At 33.9% G+C, this 23,275-nt stretch overlaps 3 protein-coding genes across 5 annotated transcripts in view; 2 read left to right on the forward strand and 1 right to left on the reverse strand.

Annotated features, from left to right (window-relative positions):
- The window catches only part of NSMAF (neutral sphingomyelinase activation associated factor), a 55,569-nt gene extending 52,706 nt beyond the window's left edge, over positions 1–2,863 (forward strand). For both annotated transcript variants that reach the window (XM_081266082.1, XM_081266083.1), the window contains exons 28-31: positions 143–293; positions 715–817; positions 942–1,051; positions 2,180–2,863. In XM_081266082.1, coding sequence (XP_081122208.1) covers positions 143–293; positions 715–817; positions 942–1,051; positions 2,180–2,274 — 459 coding nt within the window. In that variant the 3' untranslated portion in view covers positions 2,275–2,863. The remainder of the gene's footprint in view (positions 1–142; positions 294–714; positions 818–941; positions 1,052–2,179) is intronic.
- Positions 2,864–4,151: 1,288 nt separating this feature from the next.
- The window catches only part of SDCBP (syndecan binding protein), a 34,465-nt gene continuing 15,341 nt past the window's right edge, over positions 4,152–23,275 (reverse strand). The window contains exons 2-9 of one of the 2 annotated variants that reach the window (XM_081266085.1): positions 19,158–19,223; positions 14,615–14,693; positions 12,567–12,676; positions 10,132–10,290; positions 9,026–9,201; positions 7,176–7,347; positions 6,325–6,416; positions 4,152–4,695 (exon numbers count right to left, since the gene is read on the reverse strand). In XM_081266085.1, coding sequence (XP_081122211.1) covers positions 4,641–4,695; positions 6,325–6,416; positions 7,176–7,347; positions 9,026–9,201; positions 10,132–10,290; positions 12,567–12,676; positions 14,615–14,693; positions 19,158–19,208 — 894 coding nt within the window. In that variant the 5' untranslated portion in view covers positions 19,209–19,223 and the 3' untranslated portion in view covers positions 4,152–4,640. Of the gene's footprint in view, positions 4,696–6,324; positions 6,417–7,175; positions 7,348–9,025; positions 9,202–10,131; positions 10,294–12,566; positions 12,677–14,614; positions 14,694–19,157; positions 19,224–23,275 lie in introns of both variants that reach the window. The other variant, XM_081266084.1, reaches the window with a different exon arrangement.
- LOC308633373 (U6 snRNA-associated Sm-like protein LSm8) lies at positions 19,236–20,458 on the forward strand. Its single transcript, XM_081266086.1, has one exon. The coding sequence runs from the start codon at positions 19,632–19,634 to the stop codon at positions 19,920–19,922; it is 291 nt and encodes a 96-aa protein (XP_081122212.1). The 5' UTR covers positions 19,236–19,631; the 3' UTR covers positions 19,923–20,458.

Here is a 23,275-nt window from a genome sequence, read left to right on the forward strand (position 1 = left end):
TGTTGAAATATACTTGGATTAGCAACACCAGCACACTGTGTGACACTTTATATCTTTTGACCATATAATTGAATCAGCCTGGGAAAATGTAGCTAATGATCATTCTTCCAAATGGAATATGTATTCCTGTTTTCTTCTGTAGGTGGATACAATCAGTTTAAATGCTGCAAGCACACTGTTGGTTTCAGGCACCAAGGAAGGCACGGTGAATATTTGGGACCTTGCTACGGCCACCCTATTGCACCAGATTCCATGCCATTCAGGGACTGTTTGTGATGCCGCTTTTAGCCCAGGTAGGTATTATCCTTTTTAATACAGGTTATATACCATGTATATTAAAATTCTGAAATGAATGGTAAAAATTTAAATTGAAAATACTATTTGCTGGAAAGAGTTTGCCTATAGCTAAGGCCAGGGTATGATATACAGTATACCTGTGTCACTGGTACCTATTAGAAAAGGATTGGATGTTTTTCTTAATTGCTCAACTTATTAGGGAAATTAATGTGTAAGATATAAATGAACTCACAGCAAAGAGTTATCTCATCCCTGTGTCTTAGATAAAAACATTTCAAGGACAGTATAGTTATTGCTTAAACATAAGTTCAAGGGGAGCAATAGTGGATAGTAGGCCACTGGATTCAGAAGTTAAATTTCAGAATAAGCTAACCAGTAGTTTGAAGTCATCCCTCTGTATCTTATTTTGTGTTGCAGATAGTCGCCATGTCCTCAGCACAGGAGCAGATGGCTGTCTGAATGTAATAGATGTGCAGACAGGGATGCTCATCTCCTCCCTGACGTCAGACGAGCCCCAGAGGTACAGTTCCCAAGCAGGCGATGAAGACATTTGCAAACACACAATCATTTCATTTGGGTGTTTGGTCAATGTAACCCACCCTTCCTTCATGATGACAGAATGATCATTTCCAAATCACTTGCAGGTGCTTTATCTGGGATGGAAATTCCGTTTTATCTGGAAGTCAGTCTGGCGAGCTGCTCGTTTGGGATCTCCTTGGAGCAAAAATCAGTGAGAGAATACAGGGCCACACAGGTAAGCAGTTACTGCACCTGTCCTGATCGTCACTTCTAAGACACTCAGCCCACCTCTTCCATCAGGGAACACATCTCAGGCAGAAAACACCCCACATGTTCATGCTCTGTATATCTCCCTGGTTGGCCTGTGATCCTCATCTCTTAGGTAGCTGAGGATTTGTTTAATTTTTTTGTAGTTGTAGATGGACAGAATGTCATTATTTATTTTTATGTGGTGCTAAGGATCGAACCCAGTGCCTCACACATGCTAGGCAAGTGCTCTGCCACCAAGCTCCAGCTCCAGCCCAGGATTTGGTTTCATGCTGACAGATATTTAACTCCAAAAAGGAAGTCTTAATGTTAACTTTCACATGGAGAATTAAAAACCATAGTAGAGTTATCTAATGTTTTTAAAGATAATATACAGTGAAGTTTTTAAGAAGCCAGAAATAATACAAAGGTAACGAATTAAAATTTAAAAAGTTAGGCTTCCTCCTTTTGCTGTCACACTGCTGACTCCTGTGTCCCAGGCCTCCTGGGAGGACATTCATCAGCATATGCTGTGTATGTACATCCTCTTTAATGAGAAGGTGTATGTGCCTAAAACTGTAGAATACATGAAGTGTAATATAAAACTATTCTGCTCTTTTTCCATCTAGTAGTATCATCTCTTGGAGATTCACTGCCATGTTTGTATAAACTTGCATGCTTTTCTCCTCATTGTTTGAAGGACTGAGTTTTTAATTCTAGTAGCTATTGACTTCCTGCTGTGATTTTCCCACTTTTATCCTCTCCTGTGCCCCAGTTTCATGATTATTTTTTATTAAATGTATATCTTAAAAATTACGCATTTTATTCCTACAGTAGTTCTAATTGACATTTGATCCCTTCCAATCCATTTCCTGAATAATTCCTGTTCTTTTGGCTTTAGATATACATTGAAATGGTTTCTTTTTTATTCCTCATAAGTTCTTTGTACCAAGCACTTGTTTTTTAATTTATTACAAGGATTTTGTTAAAGAAAAAGACAAGTAGTACTTACTTTTCTTCTTTGTAAATGAATAGCAAGCAAAGAGTGAGCATTACAGTAGAGTGTATCTTTGGCTACCTCCTGGTCACCTTCCTACCTAATGTGTCTTCCTTTCAGGTGCTGTGACTTGCATATGGATGAATGAACAGTGTAGCAGCATCATCACAGGAGGGGAAGACAGACAAATTATGTTCTGGAAATTGCAGTATTAAGTGCCTTTTCCTCTCTTGAACATTAAACTCTATTTAAAGTATTTTTAAACAAAACTTTTAAAAGAACTGGTGAATGTGCAATGGTAGTAATTAGAAGTGTCACCACATGGAAAATTTGTGGTTTTAAACTTTCTAAATCATGGTGATTTCGTTTTTGAAAGCCATTAGTTGCCATCCACTAAGGCAGATAGAATTATGAGTGTTAGGGAGAAAATATTACATCCCAGTGTGATGATGGGTAGAAGACTGGGTTGGGTGGCAGAGAGAAGCCAAGAGATACTAAACTGGGTTGGGGAAACATCAGAAAGCACTCAACAGTTTAGAATTCCCCACAAAAATGTGCAGTTATCGTCTGCTACTTCAGAGTCACTCTGTTTTGTCTTCCTGATCTATCAATTGCTGACACTAGGTTTTTACGAATGTTTCATGGAGTGGTTACTTTCTATGATGGTGTCCCCAGCTTCTAAGAACCTGGGAAAGGATTAGCAGTTCTTATAGCAGTAAGTTTACTGTGTATAGGAATGGTTTGTATTTCATTAAGCTATTAAATGCTCATTTTTTCTACATTAAAAATATTTTTCTGTAATGAGAGCAGTTTTCATTTTCTTACTTAAATTGATTATAAACACTAGTAGCTTTTACAAATCACAAGTATTGATCTTCTTAGAAAACACTAGTTTCAGAAGTCACAGAACTCTTCATATCACTGTCTTCAGACTCAAGTCCAGGCCAAACAGATAATCAAACTGGGAAATATATAAATTTCAAACATGGTAACCTATATAGCAATAGCACTGATTTTCTTTCAGGTTCAACTTCTGAACCACTATAATCATATGATTTTAAATTTTCCACACTCTTTAGAAAGCACTGTCATATCTTACAGGAGTGCAGCATAAGGAGAAAAATTGTGAATCAACTAAGGTAACAAATATCAAATTCACACACACACACACACACACACACACACACACACGATTTGTGGTGTTGGTAGGGAGCATCAACAGCCTCATCAAGTTCCTGCTGTACAGCCTGAGTGCACAGGGCGAACCCGTCCCTCAGACTGCAAACTGGGACAGGAGCTTCAACACTCACAGCCTTTCAGATCTGAGGGGTTCTCAACACTCCTGGATGTCAGCTGCTCATGGAGAGCAGTGCCCTGCCTTCCACAGTTGGAAGCAGATTTCACGTGCCCATCAAGGCCATGCACAAGTGTGACAACTGACAAAAGTTCCAAATGATGCAATAACAAACTAAAGTTTAACTTTATGCATATTTATTTAAAACAGGATAGATATAAATCAAAAAGAAAAAAAGGATAAGTGTCACTGCCATTTTGTTTTCAGGAAGGAGTCAGGGGACAACAAATTATTAGGAAAACATTCTAAGAGCATTCTGAAGTAGTTAGGTTACATAAAATTAAGATTCAAATGCCAAAATTAAGTATTATCTTACTTAATCCACAAATGAAAAAAAGGAGTCCAAAGTTTATCCTGTTTAGCGTTAAGAATTTTTCACATTAAATATATAGCGATTTGTTTTTCAGAAATTGATACTGGCAAATTTTAGAAGAAAGAAATTTCCATTATGCAATGACTAGAAAATCTCAAATACAGCTAAGCAGCTATGCCATAGCTCAGTAAGTACCATTAAACTGTTATGGGCTAGCGTACATTTCAGTTTAATATACAACTACGTTTGGGGTTTTAGAAAGGCAGCAATAATTATATTTTGGCTTTTATTCTAGATGCTTAACACAGTTAAGGCGACAGTTCAAGCATTATTAAGTGAAGGTAGTTAAAATTTAACAACAATCATTATAATCTCTTGCAACCTACATACACTGTAATGCTTACATGGAATGAAATCAGTGTTACTTAATTGGTCTCTCACACACACACACACACACACACACACACAGAACTTAAACTATCAAAGGCAATCATCCTAACTATACTATGATAACATGTTAATAATGTAAATACACCATACAACTAAAGACACATGAACAGCACTATGCATTATCTAGAAGAAAAGTGACTGCTTCTCACACAACACTAAACTTGTATCAATCATCCTAGTAACAATGGCTTATAAAAGCATCAGGTTTCCAGTAGAGAAACTATTCTAGGAAAGTCAATAAATCTTTTGAAAGTTTCACATCTGTAAAACCAGGATAAGGCTACAACTATCTTGAAATCTGAAGAAAGTATCAGATGCAACAGTAAGGTTCCCAGCCATGATGTATAGAAAGGTCCTCATGCAGCATATGCTCCCTGGCTCCGGGAAAGCTTCATGTGCATAATGCAGAAGTTGCCGAAGAAGGAAACTGGAGAAGTTCAGCTGTGTTTACACTGTGCTGTGACTTAAACCTCAGGAATGGTGTGATCCATCAGGCTTTTCACGATGCTTGGCGCCATCCTACAAAAGAGTCACTTTCATTACACATGGAGCTTTTTTTTTTTTTAATGCTATGTTAAATTCAAGAAAACCCCAATTAAAATTGAGCTCCAATTATCATTAGATGAGGAAATTGGGAAAGTTCTTCCACATGAGCTCAGATCTAAGTCTCTTGATAATTTTGTTGATGGAAAACAGCATGAAAGGCTATCTACCTTGGCTAGACAAACTGAGATGTAAGTAAGTCCTTGTAATGCTAAGGATGATGATTTTTAAAAAGATAAGGTCATTGGGCTGGGGATGTGGCTCAAGCGGTAGCGCGCTCGCCTGGCATGCGTGTGGCCCAGGTTCGATCCTCAGCACCACATACCAACAAAGATGTTGTGTCCGCCGAGAACTAAAAAATAAATATTAAAAAAAAAAAAAATTCTCTCTCTCTCTCTCTCTCCTCTCTCACTCTCTCTTTAAAAAAAAAAAAAAAAAAAAAAAAAAGGTCATAACAAGTTGGAGAGGAAGTGGGGAAGAAATAGTTTAAGAAAAAGAGCTCTAGGCAGGCTCAGTGGCACATGCCTATAATCCCAGCAGCTCAGGAGGCTAAGACAGGAGGATCGCCAGCCTCAGCAAAAGCAAGGCAACTCAGTAAGACCCTGTCTCTCAATAAAATACGCTGGGGTTGTGGCTCAGTGGTCCAATTGCCCTGAGGTCAATCCTCAGTATCCTACCCCCAACAAAAAAAGAAAAAAGAGAACTCTAGAAAAATTAGTCTTGAAAGTAATTCTTCTCTAAGATAGGGAAGCTGTGCAGTCTACCCAGAACCACATAAAAATTTTCATTACAAAGGTCATGTTAATGAATTTGTAAAATCTCATTTCCACATGCATGATAGAAGTTGGCTTGGCAAAAACAGTTATGTGAGAAGCTCAGATTTGAAAAGTGCTAGTGAAAGTAGCCCTATTCAATTTTTTACACTGAGCTTCCTAATCCTGTCCCAAGGACAGATAGCAGAACCACACACCTCTACTTGAGATGCTAGAGAGAACAGTTACTCTGTAATTTTTGTATGCAGTACTGGGGACTGAATCCAGGGCCTTGCACATGCTAGGCAAGCACTCAACCTCTGAGCTACACTACCCGCTCCTTTTAAATTTTATTTTTGAGAAAGGGTCTCAGTCTCCTGGGTTGCTGAGACTGGCTTCTTAACTTGATTTTCCTGCCTCAGCTTCCAAGTAGCTGGGATTATAGGCATCACACCATGCCTAGCTGAAACTATTATTCTTAACATCCAATGAAAGTAAGAACTCACCACAACAAACCAACATGACTAGATTTCTACTGAACAAAGGAACTATAGGCATAGTGCTACTGTAGTCATTTATACTACAAATTGAAAGCAAGTTACCTCTTTTTGAAAACCCTTTATTAGGCACTGTTAAAATTTATCAAGGGTACAGTGAATTTTATTTCATACTTGGGAAGTTGCAAGGAGCCTTACCAAACAGTTCCTCTGATTTAAGTAATGTATTTCAAATTTCTAAATAAATACCAAGGTCATCTTTAAGGTAAAAGAACCAAAGGTTTGGAAATTAAAATATGGTACTTGTATAAAGTCACACATCTATATATGTTAAGCTGAAGAATTTGTGTACTTACCGTTTAATAATGTGCTCAAAGATAAAAGCAGGCATGATTGTGATGGTAACCACAGTTCCTGATGTTGACAGTATGTCTGCAATTTGAGAGTCCTGAAGAAAATACATAATGAAAGTTAATTTCACTAGAACTTTATTTAATATTCTTGATAAAGAAATATATAATATACATTGTGTTGTGTTTTACTAGTATCTCCCAAATCCTGACCCTTGGTATTTCTAAACTTTTTAAGCTTTCCTTGCCAAGTTTAATTCTATACAACACAATTTTACAGCTGGTAACAAAATCAGTTAACTGAGCTGAACATACTGAATAAGAACATCTTTTTATTATTTATAAATGAATAATTTTTCCATATATAATACAGTATCCTGTTAACTGTGTATTCTATAATTTATGAAATGGGGTCTTAAAACCTTTACAACTTAAGATAGAAGATTTGTAGAAAGAGAAAAACTTTTTTTTAAAAAAAGGTCCTAATATGGATGAAAATTATTACTCATTTCCTAAATTCTTGGATTGAAAAGGTGGCCAAACCAATCATTTAAATGTTGTCAAAATTTTCACTGCCCAAGTCTCAACAGAATTTTAACTCAAATAACTTCAGGGATCATCTAGTCCAACCCCTCTGTACACAGGAAAGAAGATTCTAGGTAACATTTCAGAGAATTTTTGTAAACACAGCTAGCTGGGTTCAGGCCAGACCACAGCCCCAGGTCCTACACCTTGCACCTCCCAAGTTTCTGTATTTTGGAGGTCAGTATAAAACAGCACCACCTAAATGATCAAAGGAAAAAGAAGTCTGCTAAAATAAAACTGCAGCAGGAACACACAGAAGGACTATTCCTCACCTTCAAGCCAATGACATTCTGCCCATTGATTTCACAGATGTTATGTTCAGTGAGAAGACCATTTCTGGCTGCAGAACTATCTTTCACTATGGATGTTATTTTTCCATTTTTAAAGATAAAACCAACATGTCCAGTACTATCCTTGTGCATAGTAATTGTGCGTTCAAAGGGCCTGCAACAAAATGGACAATTTCAATTAAAATTTTATATTGATGGACTGTGATAGACATCATTATTCAAAGTACATGTATGAAGACACGAATTGGTGTCAACATACTTTATATACAACCAGATATGAAAAATTGTGCCGTATGCATGTAATAAGAATTGCAATGCATTCCACTGTCGTTTATTTTTTTTTAAAAATCAATTAAAAATTTAATACTAAGGTAAACATTTTTTTTTTTTTTAAAGAGAGAGTGAGAGAGGAGGGAGAGAGAGAATTTTTTTTTTAATATTTATTTTTTAGTTCTGGGCAGACACAACATCTTTGTTGGTATGTGGTGCTGAGGATCGAACCCAGGCCGCACGCATGCCAGGCGAGCGCGCTACCGCTTGAGCCACTTCCCCAGCCCCCTAAGGTAAACATTTAATAGAATTCATATAACCATAAATTCCTTCCTATTGGATAGTTAGTTATAATAAATATTAAGTGTTTCCAGCAAAAAACTAATTATGGCTCTGATGTTGTACATGCACTGTAATTTGTGTAAAATGCTTTCAAAAATATCTTCATTATGATTTGGTTTATCTGAAGAAGGAAATCCTCACTAGTATCAAAGACAAGTGAACAAAATGCTTCTTGCAGTTCAACAATAGCTTTTCCCTTTAAAATTCATAATACTTTTGCATTAGCAATGAGGCTTGAATTTTTTAACCTGAATCAAGAGCTAAAATTGAATTTTTCCTTTTATTAACTTTTACTATTTATTAAAGCCTACCTAACTCTTAAGAAACATTAAAAAAAATTTTAAAACCTTTTATAGTATTTCTCACATCTTAAGTTTGAAAATTTTATAGAAAAATGGGTATTTTTGTTGTTGCTTTATTTTGCTCTATTTTAGAAGACCTACAAAAGCAGTAAGATTTCCTCAAGCCCCATTTGGAAAAGAAGGCACACAGCTATATACACAGTCAGTGTGTGCTCTTAGAAGCTGTCATATCAGTTATACTTGCTCACATCTCTATAACCCTGCTATCATAAATCAACCTGTGCTTACATTATAAAATTCAAAAGTCACATCTTCCTGTTGGTAAAACTATGTTTAGATATACAAAAAAAAAATGACCTTCATCTATAAAAATGCTTACTAAATACCTAAAATATATTAGAAATTAGAAACAATTATAGAGAAAATAGAAGTTAAACTGAGATAAACAAAAATTCACAAATTTATTGTAACAATGTGATATAGCTCCACCCTTCACACTTGTGGGGACTGGCAAATAAGATAAAGGGAGGCTCAGTATCATGTGCTTAATATTTAAGAGTTATAACTGAACTAAGCACTACCAAATGTTTTATCCTCTTGACAACTAGAGCTTCATAATCACCTAAAAGGCCAGATGTGGTTTTCAAAACTCATAAACTTCTGGAGTTCTAAGTAGACTCCGACCCTCGTGACACCTATAAACTCTGAAATAAGGTGTATATGATGCAAAATCAGAATTTTACTTTTAAAAAAATCAAACTATGTAAGAAAAATCTGTACCAAACAACTTCAAGATCCTAAGGCTTATCAATAACATTTGATTATTTTCTCCAACACTATATTTACAGAATCCTGAAAGCCCAAAAAAATGGAAAACTAGTCCTGAATTTCCATTTGAACTGTTTATCAATAGCTTACCTATCACGAATGGTCATAGTAATCTTCTCTCCAAAAGCCTGTTTGAGCACCTTGTGTGCTTTATCAGAGCTCCAGCCTGCACAGTTTTCACCATTGATCTGCAGCACCTGGTCCCCAAATCTCAGACCAACTAATGAGGCTGGAGAATTAGCCTGGACTAGCTGAACAAATATACCCTAAACAATAAGAAAATAAGTGGTCATGATTTGAAAGTGCTGGTTAGAAATCTCCCATCAAAACCAAGAAAAAGGAAAACAAGAAAAGAAAAACTATGAGTATAATGTGCCATGTTAACTCCTTTAAATCAAGCACACTGACAGATCTTCAATGAGCTATGAGCATGAAGAAATCAAATACCCTCAACCCTCTGGATTTTCAAGCAGGAATGGGGTTTCCTGCCAAGGTTAGCCTTATGTATGTGCAAAAGCTGGATTTATCGAGCTGATGAGACTTAAGACTGACACTAAATCCAATAAAGTAATGGCCAAAACTATAAATCAGGATAAAGACCCAACATGTCCTTAACAAACTCTAAAATGTTCCTCAGAGAGTAACCCTGTTTCATGTCTTCAGTATGGTGAGAAATAATTGTTTTATTACTGCTTTATTAAAATAGTGATTGCCCTAATTAGAAACATGCTCAGAAAATGACCTATTAAATTTGAATTTCAAGGGCAGAAATAACAAACCTGCAAAATCATCTCACATCATCATTTACTTTAAAAATGTTTTTTTAAAAAATGAATGTATGTTGATTCTCACAGATCAGTTTTTTTCTTAACTTTCATATATGTCACCCTATTTCAATCCCAGAATGTTCTTCTATTATGTAATACATACATAACATAGTTTAATAGTTTATAATAAGTAGTCTGGTGAGTACTAAGAAAAAAAAAAAACATCATTCAAAGTAATATTCTTGCAAGTTCCTAGTCTGCCTTCTCAAAATAGGGCATCTCCAATTAAACAAGTTAATATTTATAATATTCTCAGTTATAGATGCATCATTACAACTAAAACATTTCTATTTCAAATTATTTTAATATTAATCACTTAATATTTTATAAGCTATTTAGATAAACTAAAATAGATATTAAAGTACTTACATTATCTATTGATTTAAGCCTAAGCCCAATTTTTCCATCTTGATCCTTACATAAAATGACTTCACGAATCCCTTGCTTAATCTCTGCTCTACGAATTCCAACATCATTACCCGTTACAGGAGCCACCATATAATTCATACTGGAAGGTCTTGCTACCAACTGCTGACAAAAACATATAGAATGTGTCAATATTTAGAAACAATGTCCTGAAAAAAAATTAAAATACCTGGAAAGTAACTCAGTTGTGCTTTTCCAAAAATTAATCCATAAATAATTTCTTTCAGATAAAGTCTGACTTCTGCAAAAAATGACACTAGTATTTACTTAATAATTCCCTTTTTGGTGCCTTTTCAAATTCACTGGCACTTATTTCATGCATACCATCATTTGCTGCATACTGACATTTAACTCAACAACAGACCACCAATGAAAATACTCTCCTAAGTTATGGCCTATTGATTACATGGCCATCTCAGTTTGTGCAAGTACACTCCACATCTTCACAATGATGAAATCAACTAACAAATCATTGCTTAGTATGTATCCCTCTCAAAAAGCAACTCTATTTTTATTTGTCTTCATTTCAAATATATTTTCCTCAAACTTAAAGGCCATGCTATGCTTTTGAGAGACATTTTTCAGAAGGTATTTTTATGTGGAAGCCACTTCATTTTTATCAGAGGTACCTGGTTGATTTTTACATAATCCAGAGTTAAGAATGATTTTTATGTTTTTAAAAGTTGTAAACAAGCTGGGCAAAGTGGTGCACACCTGTAATCCCAGCAGTCCCAGCAGCTCAGAAGACTGAGACAGGAGGATTGAGTTCAAAGCCAGCCTCCGTAAGAGCAAGGTGCTAAGCAACTGAGACCCTGACTCTAAATAAAATACAAAATATGTGACAGGTCATAAGTGATTATTAAAGACTAAGATGATTGTGGGACACTTTATGGAAAAAGAAAACTTTGCTGAATCTTGGTTTTATGAAGGTGAACTGCACCTTTTAAGAATAAAATATAACGTCGTTATTGTCATATAAAGTTCAAATATTTCTACAAGTATGTGAATATACCCTGGTATTAAGCTACTGTCAAAAAGCTCCAAATGCACTCTTCTATTCTTTATTTGGTGGTGGTGGGGCCCGAATTGTTGAAGTTACATTTTCCTTTATCAGAATGTTTTGGGTTCCCTTTCATCACATGAGGCCCTAGAGACTGGAGGGAAAAGTGCCTATTTTCTATTTGCTTTTGATTTTTATCAGCACTGCCTGAGCATGGCCCTTAACCTACAAAGCTATTTCCAGTATCTATCTATTACTGTCACTCAGAACCAGCCTCATTTCAACCCTTCAGAAGGCATGATACTTCAGCAGGGTTCTCTCTTCTAAGATCTGAGTCTAGCTCTGTGGAGCTCTCTGCCTAAGCTTCTGTTTATTCCAACTTCTTCCCTATGTTACTCAGTCCTGAGAGAAGTAGCTAACTTCTGCAGTTACTCCTATATTCAATTTTTGCTTTTTCAATTCTTCATTTCTTAAATTATCCCTGATAAAAACTTACTACAATTTATTTTCACAACTGGACCCTGACTAACACAAGCAAATTTTCAATAAATATTTGCTAAATAAATGCAAGGTACTGTATTAAGCACCAGGGTTATGGCAACAAGACAGACATCGATTCTGTCATGATCTTTTTACTATATTTCTAACCACCAGATATGTTGAAGCCCAGAATCTGGGGCCTAATTATATGGAGTTTGGGATTGTATAGGACTATTAAGAGATTATGAGCAAAGAAATATGACAGATGTGTACTTCAGATTAATTGACCTAACAGCATCTTAATATTGTTTCAAATAAGAAGTTACTACAGGAAATGTAAGTTATTACTGTAATAGTCTAGTTTAGAAGTCCAGAAACCCTGAATATGGTTATAGGAGAAATGGAATGGATAAAATGAGCACAAGAAATATGAGAGACAGAATCTAGGTTTCAGTAACTGAATAAATGCAGAAGACAAAGAACTAGTAAAAAGCATCTGAATTTTTTTTTATTTATTTTAATTGTATTTTATTTACTTATTTTTAATTGGACATAATACCTTTATTTTGTTTATTTTTATGTGGTGCCAAGGATTGAACCCAGGGCCTTGCATGTGCTAGGCGAGCACAGAGTCTACCGCTGAACTACATCCCCAGCCCCAAGCATATGAATTTTTTTCCAAACATCTGAATTTTTAAGTCCTAATAAATCCAAACAGTGGTAACAGCACAACAGGAAGCAGATAATGCAAAAAGTAATATCCACAAGGAAGTGTAAATTTAAGAGACTTGGTCAATGCTTTAAAGTTATAAATTTGTGAGTTAATTACAAAAAGGAGAGCTTAAATCTATGTATAAAATTATGACACAAAATTCAAAATTAATTATATTATACATACCCCCTGAAATGATGCTCCAGGGACCATGGCCATATTTGCACGTATTTCTTCATCATTTAAACTCAGGCCCATGTATTGGGAGAGCTCCGGATACAGTTTAGGATAGAGATCTAATATAAACAGAAGAATGAATGAAGGAAGGAAAAGGCACTGAAAGAATACTCAAAATTAAAACTACCATTTACATAGGACTTCTACCTGTATTTAAAAAATGATATTTAAGTTAGAAAATCTAGAATATAAAGTAGCAATTTGGAGGGGGACTTCCCCATCTTTGTGATTCAAAATGAAAAATATAAAAAATGTTAAGATAAAAGTCATAAAATATGAATACATCTGAACTGAATCAATCTTCGATTTCTAAGACAGTTATCCCTTAGTATCCATGGGGGATTGGTTTCAGGACCCAGCACAGAAAACTAAATGTGTAGATCCTCAAGTTTCTCATATAAAATGGTGTAATATTTACATATAACCTATGCATATCCTCTCATATACTTTAAATCACCACTAGATTACTTGTATTAGTTAATATAATGCAATGCTACATAAATAGTTACTGATTATATTAGAGAATAATGACAAGAAAATAATTCTGTACATGTTCGGTACATATAATTTTTACTTTTTATTATTTATTTTTAGTACTGGAGATTGAGCCCAGGGTCACTTTGTCACTGGGCAATGTCCCTAGTCCTTTTTATTTTTTTGACACAGGGCCTTGCTAAGTTGCTGAGTCTGGCCCTGAATACTTGCAGTCCTCCTGTCTCAGCCTCCCAAGTTGCTGGGATTATAAGCATGCACAACTGGCAATTCTATTTTCAATGTGTGGCTGAATAAATCTGTGGATACAAAACCCAAGGATACAGAGGACTGACTACTCAAGAGTAAAAACAATTTTTCCAAATAAATTATATTCCCTTTTCTGTTTCTTAAACCTATTTCATTAGGAATTGTATAAGGGTATGGCTGATTTCTCCAATTCAGAAATGATCAAAATGTCTATTGTCAAGCCAGCTACTCTGTGACTCATTCACTAAACATGGCTATAGAATGAATCTTCTCAACTAACAACACTAAGAAAGAAAATTCAAAGTGTCCCATATCATTTTAAGAATGTTAATCACATTCCAATGAAATCCTAGAAACAGTATTTTTTTTTAATTTTATTTTTTTATTGGTTGTTCACAACATTACAAAGCTCTTGACATACCATATTTCATACATTAGATTGAAGTGGGTTATGGAAACAGTATTTTTTTAAAATATTTATTTTTTAGTTGGAAACGCTACCTTTATTTTATTTATTTATTTTTATGTGGCGCTAAGGATCAAACTCAGGGTCTTGCACATGCTAGGCAAGCACTCTACTGCTGAGCCACAACTCCAGCCCCTAGAAACAGTATTTTTAGATTAATAATATTAAAAGTTTTTAGTAGTTGTGTACTATTTTCAAAAGCTCTTTTTAAAATGATCTATTTGTAACTTAAAATGGATTCTAAAGTAAAAATGTTATAAATAGCTATAAAACAAGATGACAGTACACAAAGAACTTATATAACATTGGATTTGCATCTTAAGTTCTCTTATTTAGAGACTCTGTCCTGAATCCCTCTAAAATGTGAAGGAAAAGGAGAAGACGGGATATGGAGATTTAAAATACTCCTGAATCTGTGAAATATTCCAAAATGTAGATAGCTGGAAATTTTATAAGTTCCCCTAGCAAAGACAGGAGACGGTTGATGAAGTTCAAGAGCAGCAGTGAAGAAAACCATAGTTCCCATGTAAGGTTTTTTCATAAATTAATCTTATTAGAGACTTATGAGTCACACTAAAATCAGTTTACTGAAGTCATAAAACAAATCTTCAGAGTCACAGTTTATTCTCTTAATTAGATAAAGGGCTATTTTTTAATAAATATTTTTATTTCTACTAGAACTTTTAACCACCAATTTTATACAGTCTATCCAAAAAGAAAAAAATGAATCTTGGATTACACTTAACAAGTATTTCTGTGCTGAAAGAATAAACCCAAAGTATAAACCTACTTCCATCTTGACAGATGGGAGCAGAAGCTTCTGACAAAATTGCTGGGTTGGCAGGGTTTGCAGAAAAGGCAGTTTGAGCCTGAAAAAGAAAAGAAGAAAATTCTAGTACCACATCATAAATTCTTACTTAACATTCTTAATTTATTTAATCCAGTACTTCCAAAAAGAAACTAAAATCTTAAAGTTTTTAAGTAAATTTCATTTCAAACACTTCAGCAATAAACTTTTTCAAAGGAAATCTGAATCAAGAACATATTTCATACTCTGAATATTTTAAGGTTATCATAAACATTGAATATGCATCATTTTACATCTATTTCTGAGTCCCACCACCCCAGTACTAAGATTGAATACAGGGCCTCATACATACAAGGCAAATGCACTACCAATGAAGAACCTCCCCAGCACTTTATTTTTTGAGACAGGATCTCCCTAAGATGTCCAGCCTGGAAAGTAAGATCCTTCTGCCTTAGCTTCCCAAGTATCTGGAATTATAGCTGCTCACTATCACCCCTGGCTATTCTACATATCTTGATAACAAAGTACTTCATAGTGCTTCAACAAATTAATTAATAAATTACTATTTTCAAAAAGTAATCCAAAATGGATGACAAAACATTTTACATTTTTATCATTCTTTCACTAATTAGTCCAAATAAAATCATTTAAATTATCTGCATAAGGCAAAAAAAGCTCTATCATATTCATATGTCATATACCAGAAAACAACTAAAATTTTCATATTATGTTTCTAATATTTATTTATTCTACCACTTTAGTATGTCTCACTGAAATAATCTATACTTAGCAAGTATAGGAATGCCTAAAACATACTTTATTACTAACATAAAAGAATCATGTTAAAAACACTCACAGAATTATTTTCACTAAACAAATATTTATCCATGCTACTCATGCTCAAATATGCTGTCTCAGGGATTCATAGCCTATGTCATAAGTACAAAGTACATTCCACAGATAGAAGTACTTTGTCCTTTACAGAAAGAACTTTCTCTGCAATAATCATGTCATTTAGAGACAAATTTGGCAATAAGTTGTATGACCAATCTAATTATCCCTTACTATTTAACTCAAAATGTGTCAAAATAAGAAATGAAGTTTATACTATCTCAACCCAGATGTGCAATCAATGCCAAAAGTAGTCTCAAGGTGCTAAGAGAGATGGAACTGTAAGTAAGTACAGTCAATCAATGCTTTGAATGGTACTAAATTCATCTGAATTGTGAATGTTCTCATATATTGTACTTAGATAACTGAGTCATCCTATAGTATGTTTTATAATTTATTACACATTCTAAATTGAAACAAAATGCAGCATGAAAATCTTTTACTTATAACAATTCACAAATTCAAAGTGAATTCTTAAAGTTCTTTTACCAACTTTCAACTAAAAGTAGCCAAGTAGCCATTTTCTTGAATCATCTGTAAGGAAATAAAAAATACTGCTCATTGCTAAAAAGAAATGAACTATCAAGCTGGAAAAAAAAAAAAGACAGGGAAGAAACTTAAACATATATTACTAAGTGAAAGAAACCAATGTGAAAAGGCTAGATATTGCATTATGTCAACTATATGACATTCTGAAAAAGGCAAAATTGGGCAGAAAGTAAAAGGATTAGTTGTTGCTAAAGGTTGTAAAGAGGGATGAAGAAGCAGAACACAGATTTTCAGAGCAGTGAAACTATTCTGTATATGACAATGTCTTTATATACTTGTCAAAGCCCATAGAAAATGGCAGATAAAAAGAATTAACCCTAAAGTAAACTATGGAGTTTGGGTGATAATGGTAGAGATTCATCAACTGTTAAAAAATGTACCACTCAAGTGCACATGTCCAGAGTGACAGAGATTGCACACCTGTGGGAGCAAGGGATGTACTGTGCCATTTGTTCCACTTTGATGGGAACCTGAAACTGCTCGAAAATATAGTTTCTGGATTTAAAAAATATTGCTTTTCTTTATACTATTTTTTATTCTTTCATTATTTTTTCTTAGCCAAAGAACACTTAAGAATTTATAGAAAGTTCTCTGCAAATAAAATTACTTAGTCATGTAATTTGTAGTAAAAATAAAACAAGGGAATAAAAACAGGAAATCATTAAATGTAGCAAATTATTTCAAACTTACCTTGAAACCTGAAAGAAAAAAAAAAAAAAAAACAGGGGTGCATGGGGGACAGTGCCCCAAGCAATTACTGCCAGGGCCTGCTCTTTCTGTCATTTACAGAAAGCATGTAGAAAGAATCCATACTTGTGGAGTCTCTTCTGTCAAACCCTGCTCACCATTAACAGGAAATGAAAGCACTGGTTCTCTACATCATTGTTTCTTAAAAGTTTAATTTTTTATAGGATGAGGAACCACAAGCTCCTGTTAGGATTTATACAATGTTGAAAGCCACAGCCTACTGGCTATTGTAAAATAGTTTATAAAATATGAACTGCCAGTTCACTGCTATGATTGAGTTTTGCTGTGATATAAAAGGCCAGGAGATGAGAAAATGAATACTGCACTCCTCTATAATACCCTTTCAGGACTATCAAGAATAGAACAAATCCATATTAGAAAATGAAGCAAAAAAAAAAAAAAAAAAAAAAACCCAAAACACAGCCCAAGATTGTAATGGCTAAATTAGTAATACTTTTTAATCCAGGGGGAAAAAAAGAACCGTGTTTCCCTCCTTACTCATGGCTCCATCACTTAGCAAATATTTTTCTGATCTAACAAAAAGTCCTGTAACGGAATTATTCATGCAACCTGTTTCTCCTTAAAGAAATCAGCCTGATGTAGACTATATCCCTCTTTATTTTTCAATCCAATACTTGTCAATTATCAATGACTTTTTCTGCTGTTTTCAAAATCAAAAGCCTCTGTTCAGAGCCAACTGTAAGTTCCATAAAAAGCTAACCAAAAAAAAAAGTGAAAACAAAGATTAGTCTCAAATCTGCCTACAAATCCTTATCAGATAATGTACTGATGTCACATTAATTAATGGCTTAGTGGTTATTCTGGAAAGTGAAGTATTTCACATATAAAAGCTTTCTAAAAGAAAAAGTACTGTTCAGGTGAACTATGTAGAAATAAAAACTACATTTAAAAAAATTGCCAAAATACTAAAGAAGTGATACAACATTTAAGATGACTGAATAAGCCACCTAAAACTCAGAAGCATCAAAGCTCTGGCAGATGAACTGTAAATTTTACAAACCACACTTTAATACCCACCCTTGATTTAAGATGGAAAATAACTGCTGTTCCTGTAGTTCAGCCATTCCCACAAAGTTAATAATCCCAGTCACACGTTACAGCTTCTGCTTTTTTCCTTTTACCCCAGTAAGGCCAATATTTTACCTAAAATGATTACATTCTTCAGCTTGCTTAAGACTTTTCACATCTTCATAATAAACTTTTTCTGATCATTATTCAATCATTAAGATAAATCTCATTTTAGAGTAAAATGTCAGTACTTAAGTAAAATGAGTGTAGCATAAGGGGTTTTCAAACAGTGAAAATTTCAAAAAGAAACCCCTCATAATTATCATATTAAAAAATTTATTTAGCAGGGTGCAGTGGTGCACACCTATAATCCCAGCGGCTTGGGAGGCTGAGGCAGGAGGATCGTGAGTTCAAAGCCAGCCTCAGTAAAAACCAAGGCACTAAGCAACTCAGTGAGAACCTGTCTATAAATAAAATACAAAACAGGGCTAGGGATGAAGCTCAGTGGTCTAGTGCCCTTGAGTTCAATCCTCAGTACCCCCCAAACAAAGATCATTTAGAGTATTAATAAATACAATGTGGGTAATAAATACAGTGTGGTTTATCTTGTCAAGTTAAAATAACAAACCATAGCTGAACAGAGTCTGAGTTTATAAGAGATCAAATAGAAAGCAAACTATAAACAGATGAGTTCAAAATGGTTTCCAGCTAAAAAGATTATCAAATATTTCCAAAATACCAAGAACTGATCCCAACTCCACATTTTCTTTATAAGGAGAAGCATTTATAGTCAAAGCTAATACATGAAGGAAAGAAATCACTATGCCCTTGTACTTTTACAATACTGCTCTTTTAAAAGTAGCATGTGCTTCACTATTTCTATATTTTTTAATTTCAAATAGGAGGGTTAGAATTATTATAAAGATTGGTCATACCTAAAGATCCCAAAAGAAAAATGTACCAATTTTACACAAAACTGTAATTATGTAAAGGCTGGAGTACATTTTATCAACTTAAATTTGTTGTAGTAGTTTAAACATTAGTCTGAAAAAGAAGCTGTCTTTGAAGAGTTTAAGTCAAATTTTAAAGAAATAACATCCCACACCTATTAATTCACAGTGGAATGAAAAAGAATTACTAGTTTCTCTGTGACATTTTTGTCTACCATTAACAGGAATGAACAAAAAATTTTATGAATTATAAAAATATATACAAATACATCAACTAGTTATGTTTCTAGCTTTGCTTCACAAATAAGTAGAATGTATGTTACAGTATAGAAAAAAAATTAAGAAGTATTTAAACATACCTGAATTACTTTGTCCACCTTCAAATCTTCAAGAGACGGATAGAGAGACATTTTTGTAGAATTTTCCTAAAGAAAAAAAAATTATTTTTCAAGTGTCACAGAATACACCACTGCACAGCCAGCAACAGACATGTGAACATGTACAACTGTTTAACACAATAAAAACATCTGAATTTTTTATTTTCCCTAATGACTAATGATGCTGATTATCTTTTTATGTGCCTGGCCACTTGCATTCTTAATATCTATCTCTGCATCTTCTATCTATACATAAATGTTTATTTAAACCCCACTACCTCTGGGTTTTAAACAGGATTCTTTTTCTTTTTCTTTTTTTTTTTTAAGTAGTTAACAGTTTTGCCTATATTCTAGTCATTACTCCTAATCCCTTCAGACTACAAAAACAACAAACTAGTTTTAGCTCTGTTTGTCGCCTGCGCCGCATCATTCCCTGGAACCACTGGGCCTAGTAGCATGACATCTGCCTTGGAGAACTACATCAACCGAACTGTTGCTGCTATTACTTCTGATGGGAGAATGATTGTGGGAACACTGAAAGGTTTTGACCAAACCATTAATTTGATTTTGGATGAAAGCCATGAACGAGTATTTAGCTCTTCACAGGGAGTAGAGCAAGAAGTACTAGGACTATACATTGTAAGAGGTGACAATGTTGCTGTCATTGGAGAAATTGATGAAGAGACAGATTCTGCACTTGACTTGGGGAATATACGAGCAGAACCTCTAAATTCTGTAGCACACTGAGGAAAAACTACGTATATTGGACATCTAAATCTTGTACAGAAACCAGTTATTCTGAGGAAGATGTTTGGAATTTTTAGAAACATGTAATTGTGAATTTTGACTTCATATTGATTCAGTGTGTAATATGTAAATTAAAATATTTCTACATTTTTATTGAAAAAATATTTTGCCTAAATTATAAGTGTGGTGGCTTGGTTTTATTTTTCTCTTAAATGATGTGGAAATCTATTGATTCTGAAAACGTATAAAAAAATCAGTACTCTGATACTTCAATATTTATGAAAAACTAATTGAAAAGAGAAATGTTGCATTATATAAATTGTGCACACAAATAACCTCAGTAGTGCAAGCTATGTGTTTTTTTTTTCATATTTTTTTTTAAAGAAAGTCACTAGACAGTATATCTTGTCTTCTACAGGTATTCAAGCCATTGGCATTTATCCCACTGAACTAGTGGTGGTTTACCAGTACTTTAAAAAGTTGCTCCCTAGCACTCAGAGATGTGGTTAAAATGTCTTTAATCTAGCAAAGAAAAAGTACTAATAAAATTTTAATAAATTGGGCCAAAAATTAGAACTGAATATTAAAGATGACCAGGAAAGATAGGACTGATTTAAAAGATTGTTGGTAAAATCCTTGGATGGCCCACCCAATGCATTAGATCTGAAAGTAATATGAATATATTAATGAATTTTATAAACTGTTTTATTTGAAAATATAAATTCCATTGTAGATTTTAATTTTTAAGAATTTTAAGATTTCTAATATTGAAAATTTTACTGTTGTTAAATGTGGGTATGTAAACCTTTAGTCTAATTTGGAGCAATGCTTGCTATTGCCAACAACTTTCCTACTTCTCTAAACCTGATCTCAGAAATAAACTTGTTTTTTGAAAGAAAAAAAAAAACAAAAACAACAAACTATGGACGAGGTTACTTATAAACAGAAATTTATTTCTCACAGTTATGGATAACGAAGTCCAAGGACAAGATGCCCACAGATCTGGTGTCTGGGTGAGGCCCCATTTCCTACATAATTTGCACAGAGGAAGGACAAGGCAGTTCTACACTGTCTTTTTCATAAGGGCACTGATCCTATTCATGAAAGCAGAACCCACACAAGATCATCACTCCCCCAAAGTTTCCACCTTCACCTTGGTCATTATGGGATGCAATAGATGAGCTGGGGGCTGGGTAAGCAAGACTAACATTCTGACTATATCACAGAACCCTATCAGATAGGATCTGTAAATACTTTCTTCCTGCAGACTGTTTTTTAACTTTCTTGAAAAGTTTTAAACTTTGATAAAAGTCAAATGTATATTTCTTTTTGGTTACTATAGGCTTCAAATGAATTAATTAAGAAACTATTGCCTAACTCAAGGTCATTAAGACTTACATTTGTTTTCTTCTTCTAAGAATCCGATAGCTTTAATTCTTACAATTAAGTCTTTCCTCTACTTTCACTAATTTTTGTACATTGTGTGAAATAGGTATCCAATTTCTTTTCTAAGTGGATCAAATGTCCCAGCACCATTTTTTGAAAACTTTTTTATTGAATTTTTTGGCACACTTGTTTAAAATCAAATGCCTAATTTTTTAAAGGCTCTAAATATGTAATGAATTGTAATGCATTCCGCTGTCATATATAACAAACTAGAATAAAAAATTTAAAAAAGAAAATACTGACTTGATAGATTGAAATGATTTTATATCAGTATAGTCTATTTTTTTAAATATATGCAAAATTGCATAGAAAATATTTTGAAAGGATAATCTAAATATGTTAATGACTCTTATAATATTAATGATACTATCCAAGAATAAGTTTTACTCCTTTAAAAAAAAAAAAGATGGACAGAATACCTTTATTTCTATCTATCTATCTATCTATCTATCTATCTATCTATCTATTTATTTATTTATTGTGGTGCTGAGGTTAGAACCCAATGCCTCACACATACAAGGTAAGCGCTCCGCCATTGAGCTACAGCCCCAGTCCTATAAATACATTATTATTTCTGGACTCTAAATTCTGTCCCATTGAGCTATATGTCTATCCTTTTAACAATATCACACAGTCTCGATTACTGTACATTTGTATTTAAGTTTTGAAATTAGGAAGTATGACTCCTACTATTTTATTCTTTTTCAATATTGTTCTGGTTATTTTGGGTCCTTTCAATTCATTATGAATGAGGATCTATATGTCCACTTTCACAAGGAAAAAGAAATTTTCACAGGGATTTCCTTAACTTTGTAGAAGTTTTATGTCCATGAATAAGTTTTCCTATGTATTTACATCTTCTTTATACTCTTTTAATTTGCTTTTGCTTATACTCTCTTTGGTAAACTGCTTCCTCCTATATATACTTATTAATGAATTTGATTTCTTAATCTTTTTTTTTTTTTTTTGGTAGTGCTAGAGATTGAACCTAGGGCCTCACACATGCAGATAAGCACTCCACCACTGAACTATCCTTCCAGCCCTAAGTTCATTTTTAGACTGTTCATTTCTAGTGCAAGAAATAAATCTAACTTTGTACACTGACCTTGTACACAACTGTGCTGAACGCAATATTAGCTCTAGTACTCTTTATGGGGGTGGATTTTATTAGGATATTCTATATATAAGATCAAGTAGTTTTGAAATGAGATCACTTTTCCTCTTATTCCTATCCCATCCAGATGGCCTTTTTCTTGTTCTTTTATAGTAGTAGCAAAATATACATAACAAAATATCCACTCTTTTAACAGTTTTTAAGTGTTTAGCATTGACAATTATATTCATAATGGGTAGTTTTCTAGAATGATTGCATCTTGCATGACTAACTACACATACAGAACAAATCCCTATTTCCCCTCCCCCATCTGTAACAATCACCATTCTACTTCCTGTTTCTATTAACTACTTTAAAAATTCATGTGAGTAGAATTATGCAGAGTTTATCCACCTCTGACTTATGCTTTCAATTATTTTGAATAAATCCCATTTCATCATGGTGTAGAATCCTTTCAGTATACTAACTTGGTTAGCTAGTATTTTGTTGGAGATTTTTGCATCTATGACTGACAATTATATGACCTGCAGTTTTCTTTTCTTGTGATGTTGTTATTTGAGTTTGGTATCAGGGTAATGCCACTCTTATAAAACGAATATAGAAATATTGCTTGCCTCCTCTTCATTTTTTGAAGAGTGTCTGGACTGATATCACTTCTTTAAATGGCATTAGATTTCTCTACTGAAGAATTTGGTTCTGGACTTTTATTTGTCAAGAGGATTTTACAGATTCAATTTTCTTATTCATATTGCTCTTCATTAGTCTGTTTCCTATTATAAGAAAACATCTGAGG

Source organism: Spermophilus citellus, assembly GCF_964194105.1.
Source record: "Spermophilus citellus genome assembly, chromosome: 14".
Taxonomy (NCBI): Eukaryota; Metazoa; Chordata; class Mammalia; order Rodentia; family Sciuridae; genus Spermophilus; species Spermophilus citellus.

Coding starts and splice junctions, on each gene's coding strand:
- LOC308633373 (XM_081266086.1), top strand. CDS start 19,632: ATGACATCTGCCTTGGAGAACTACATCAACCGAACTGTTGCTGCTATT.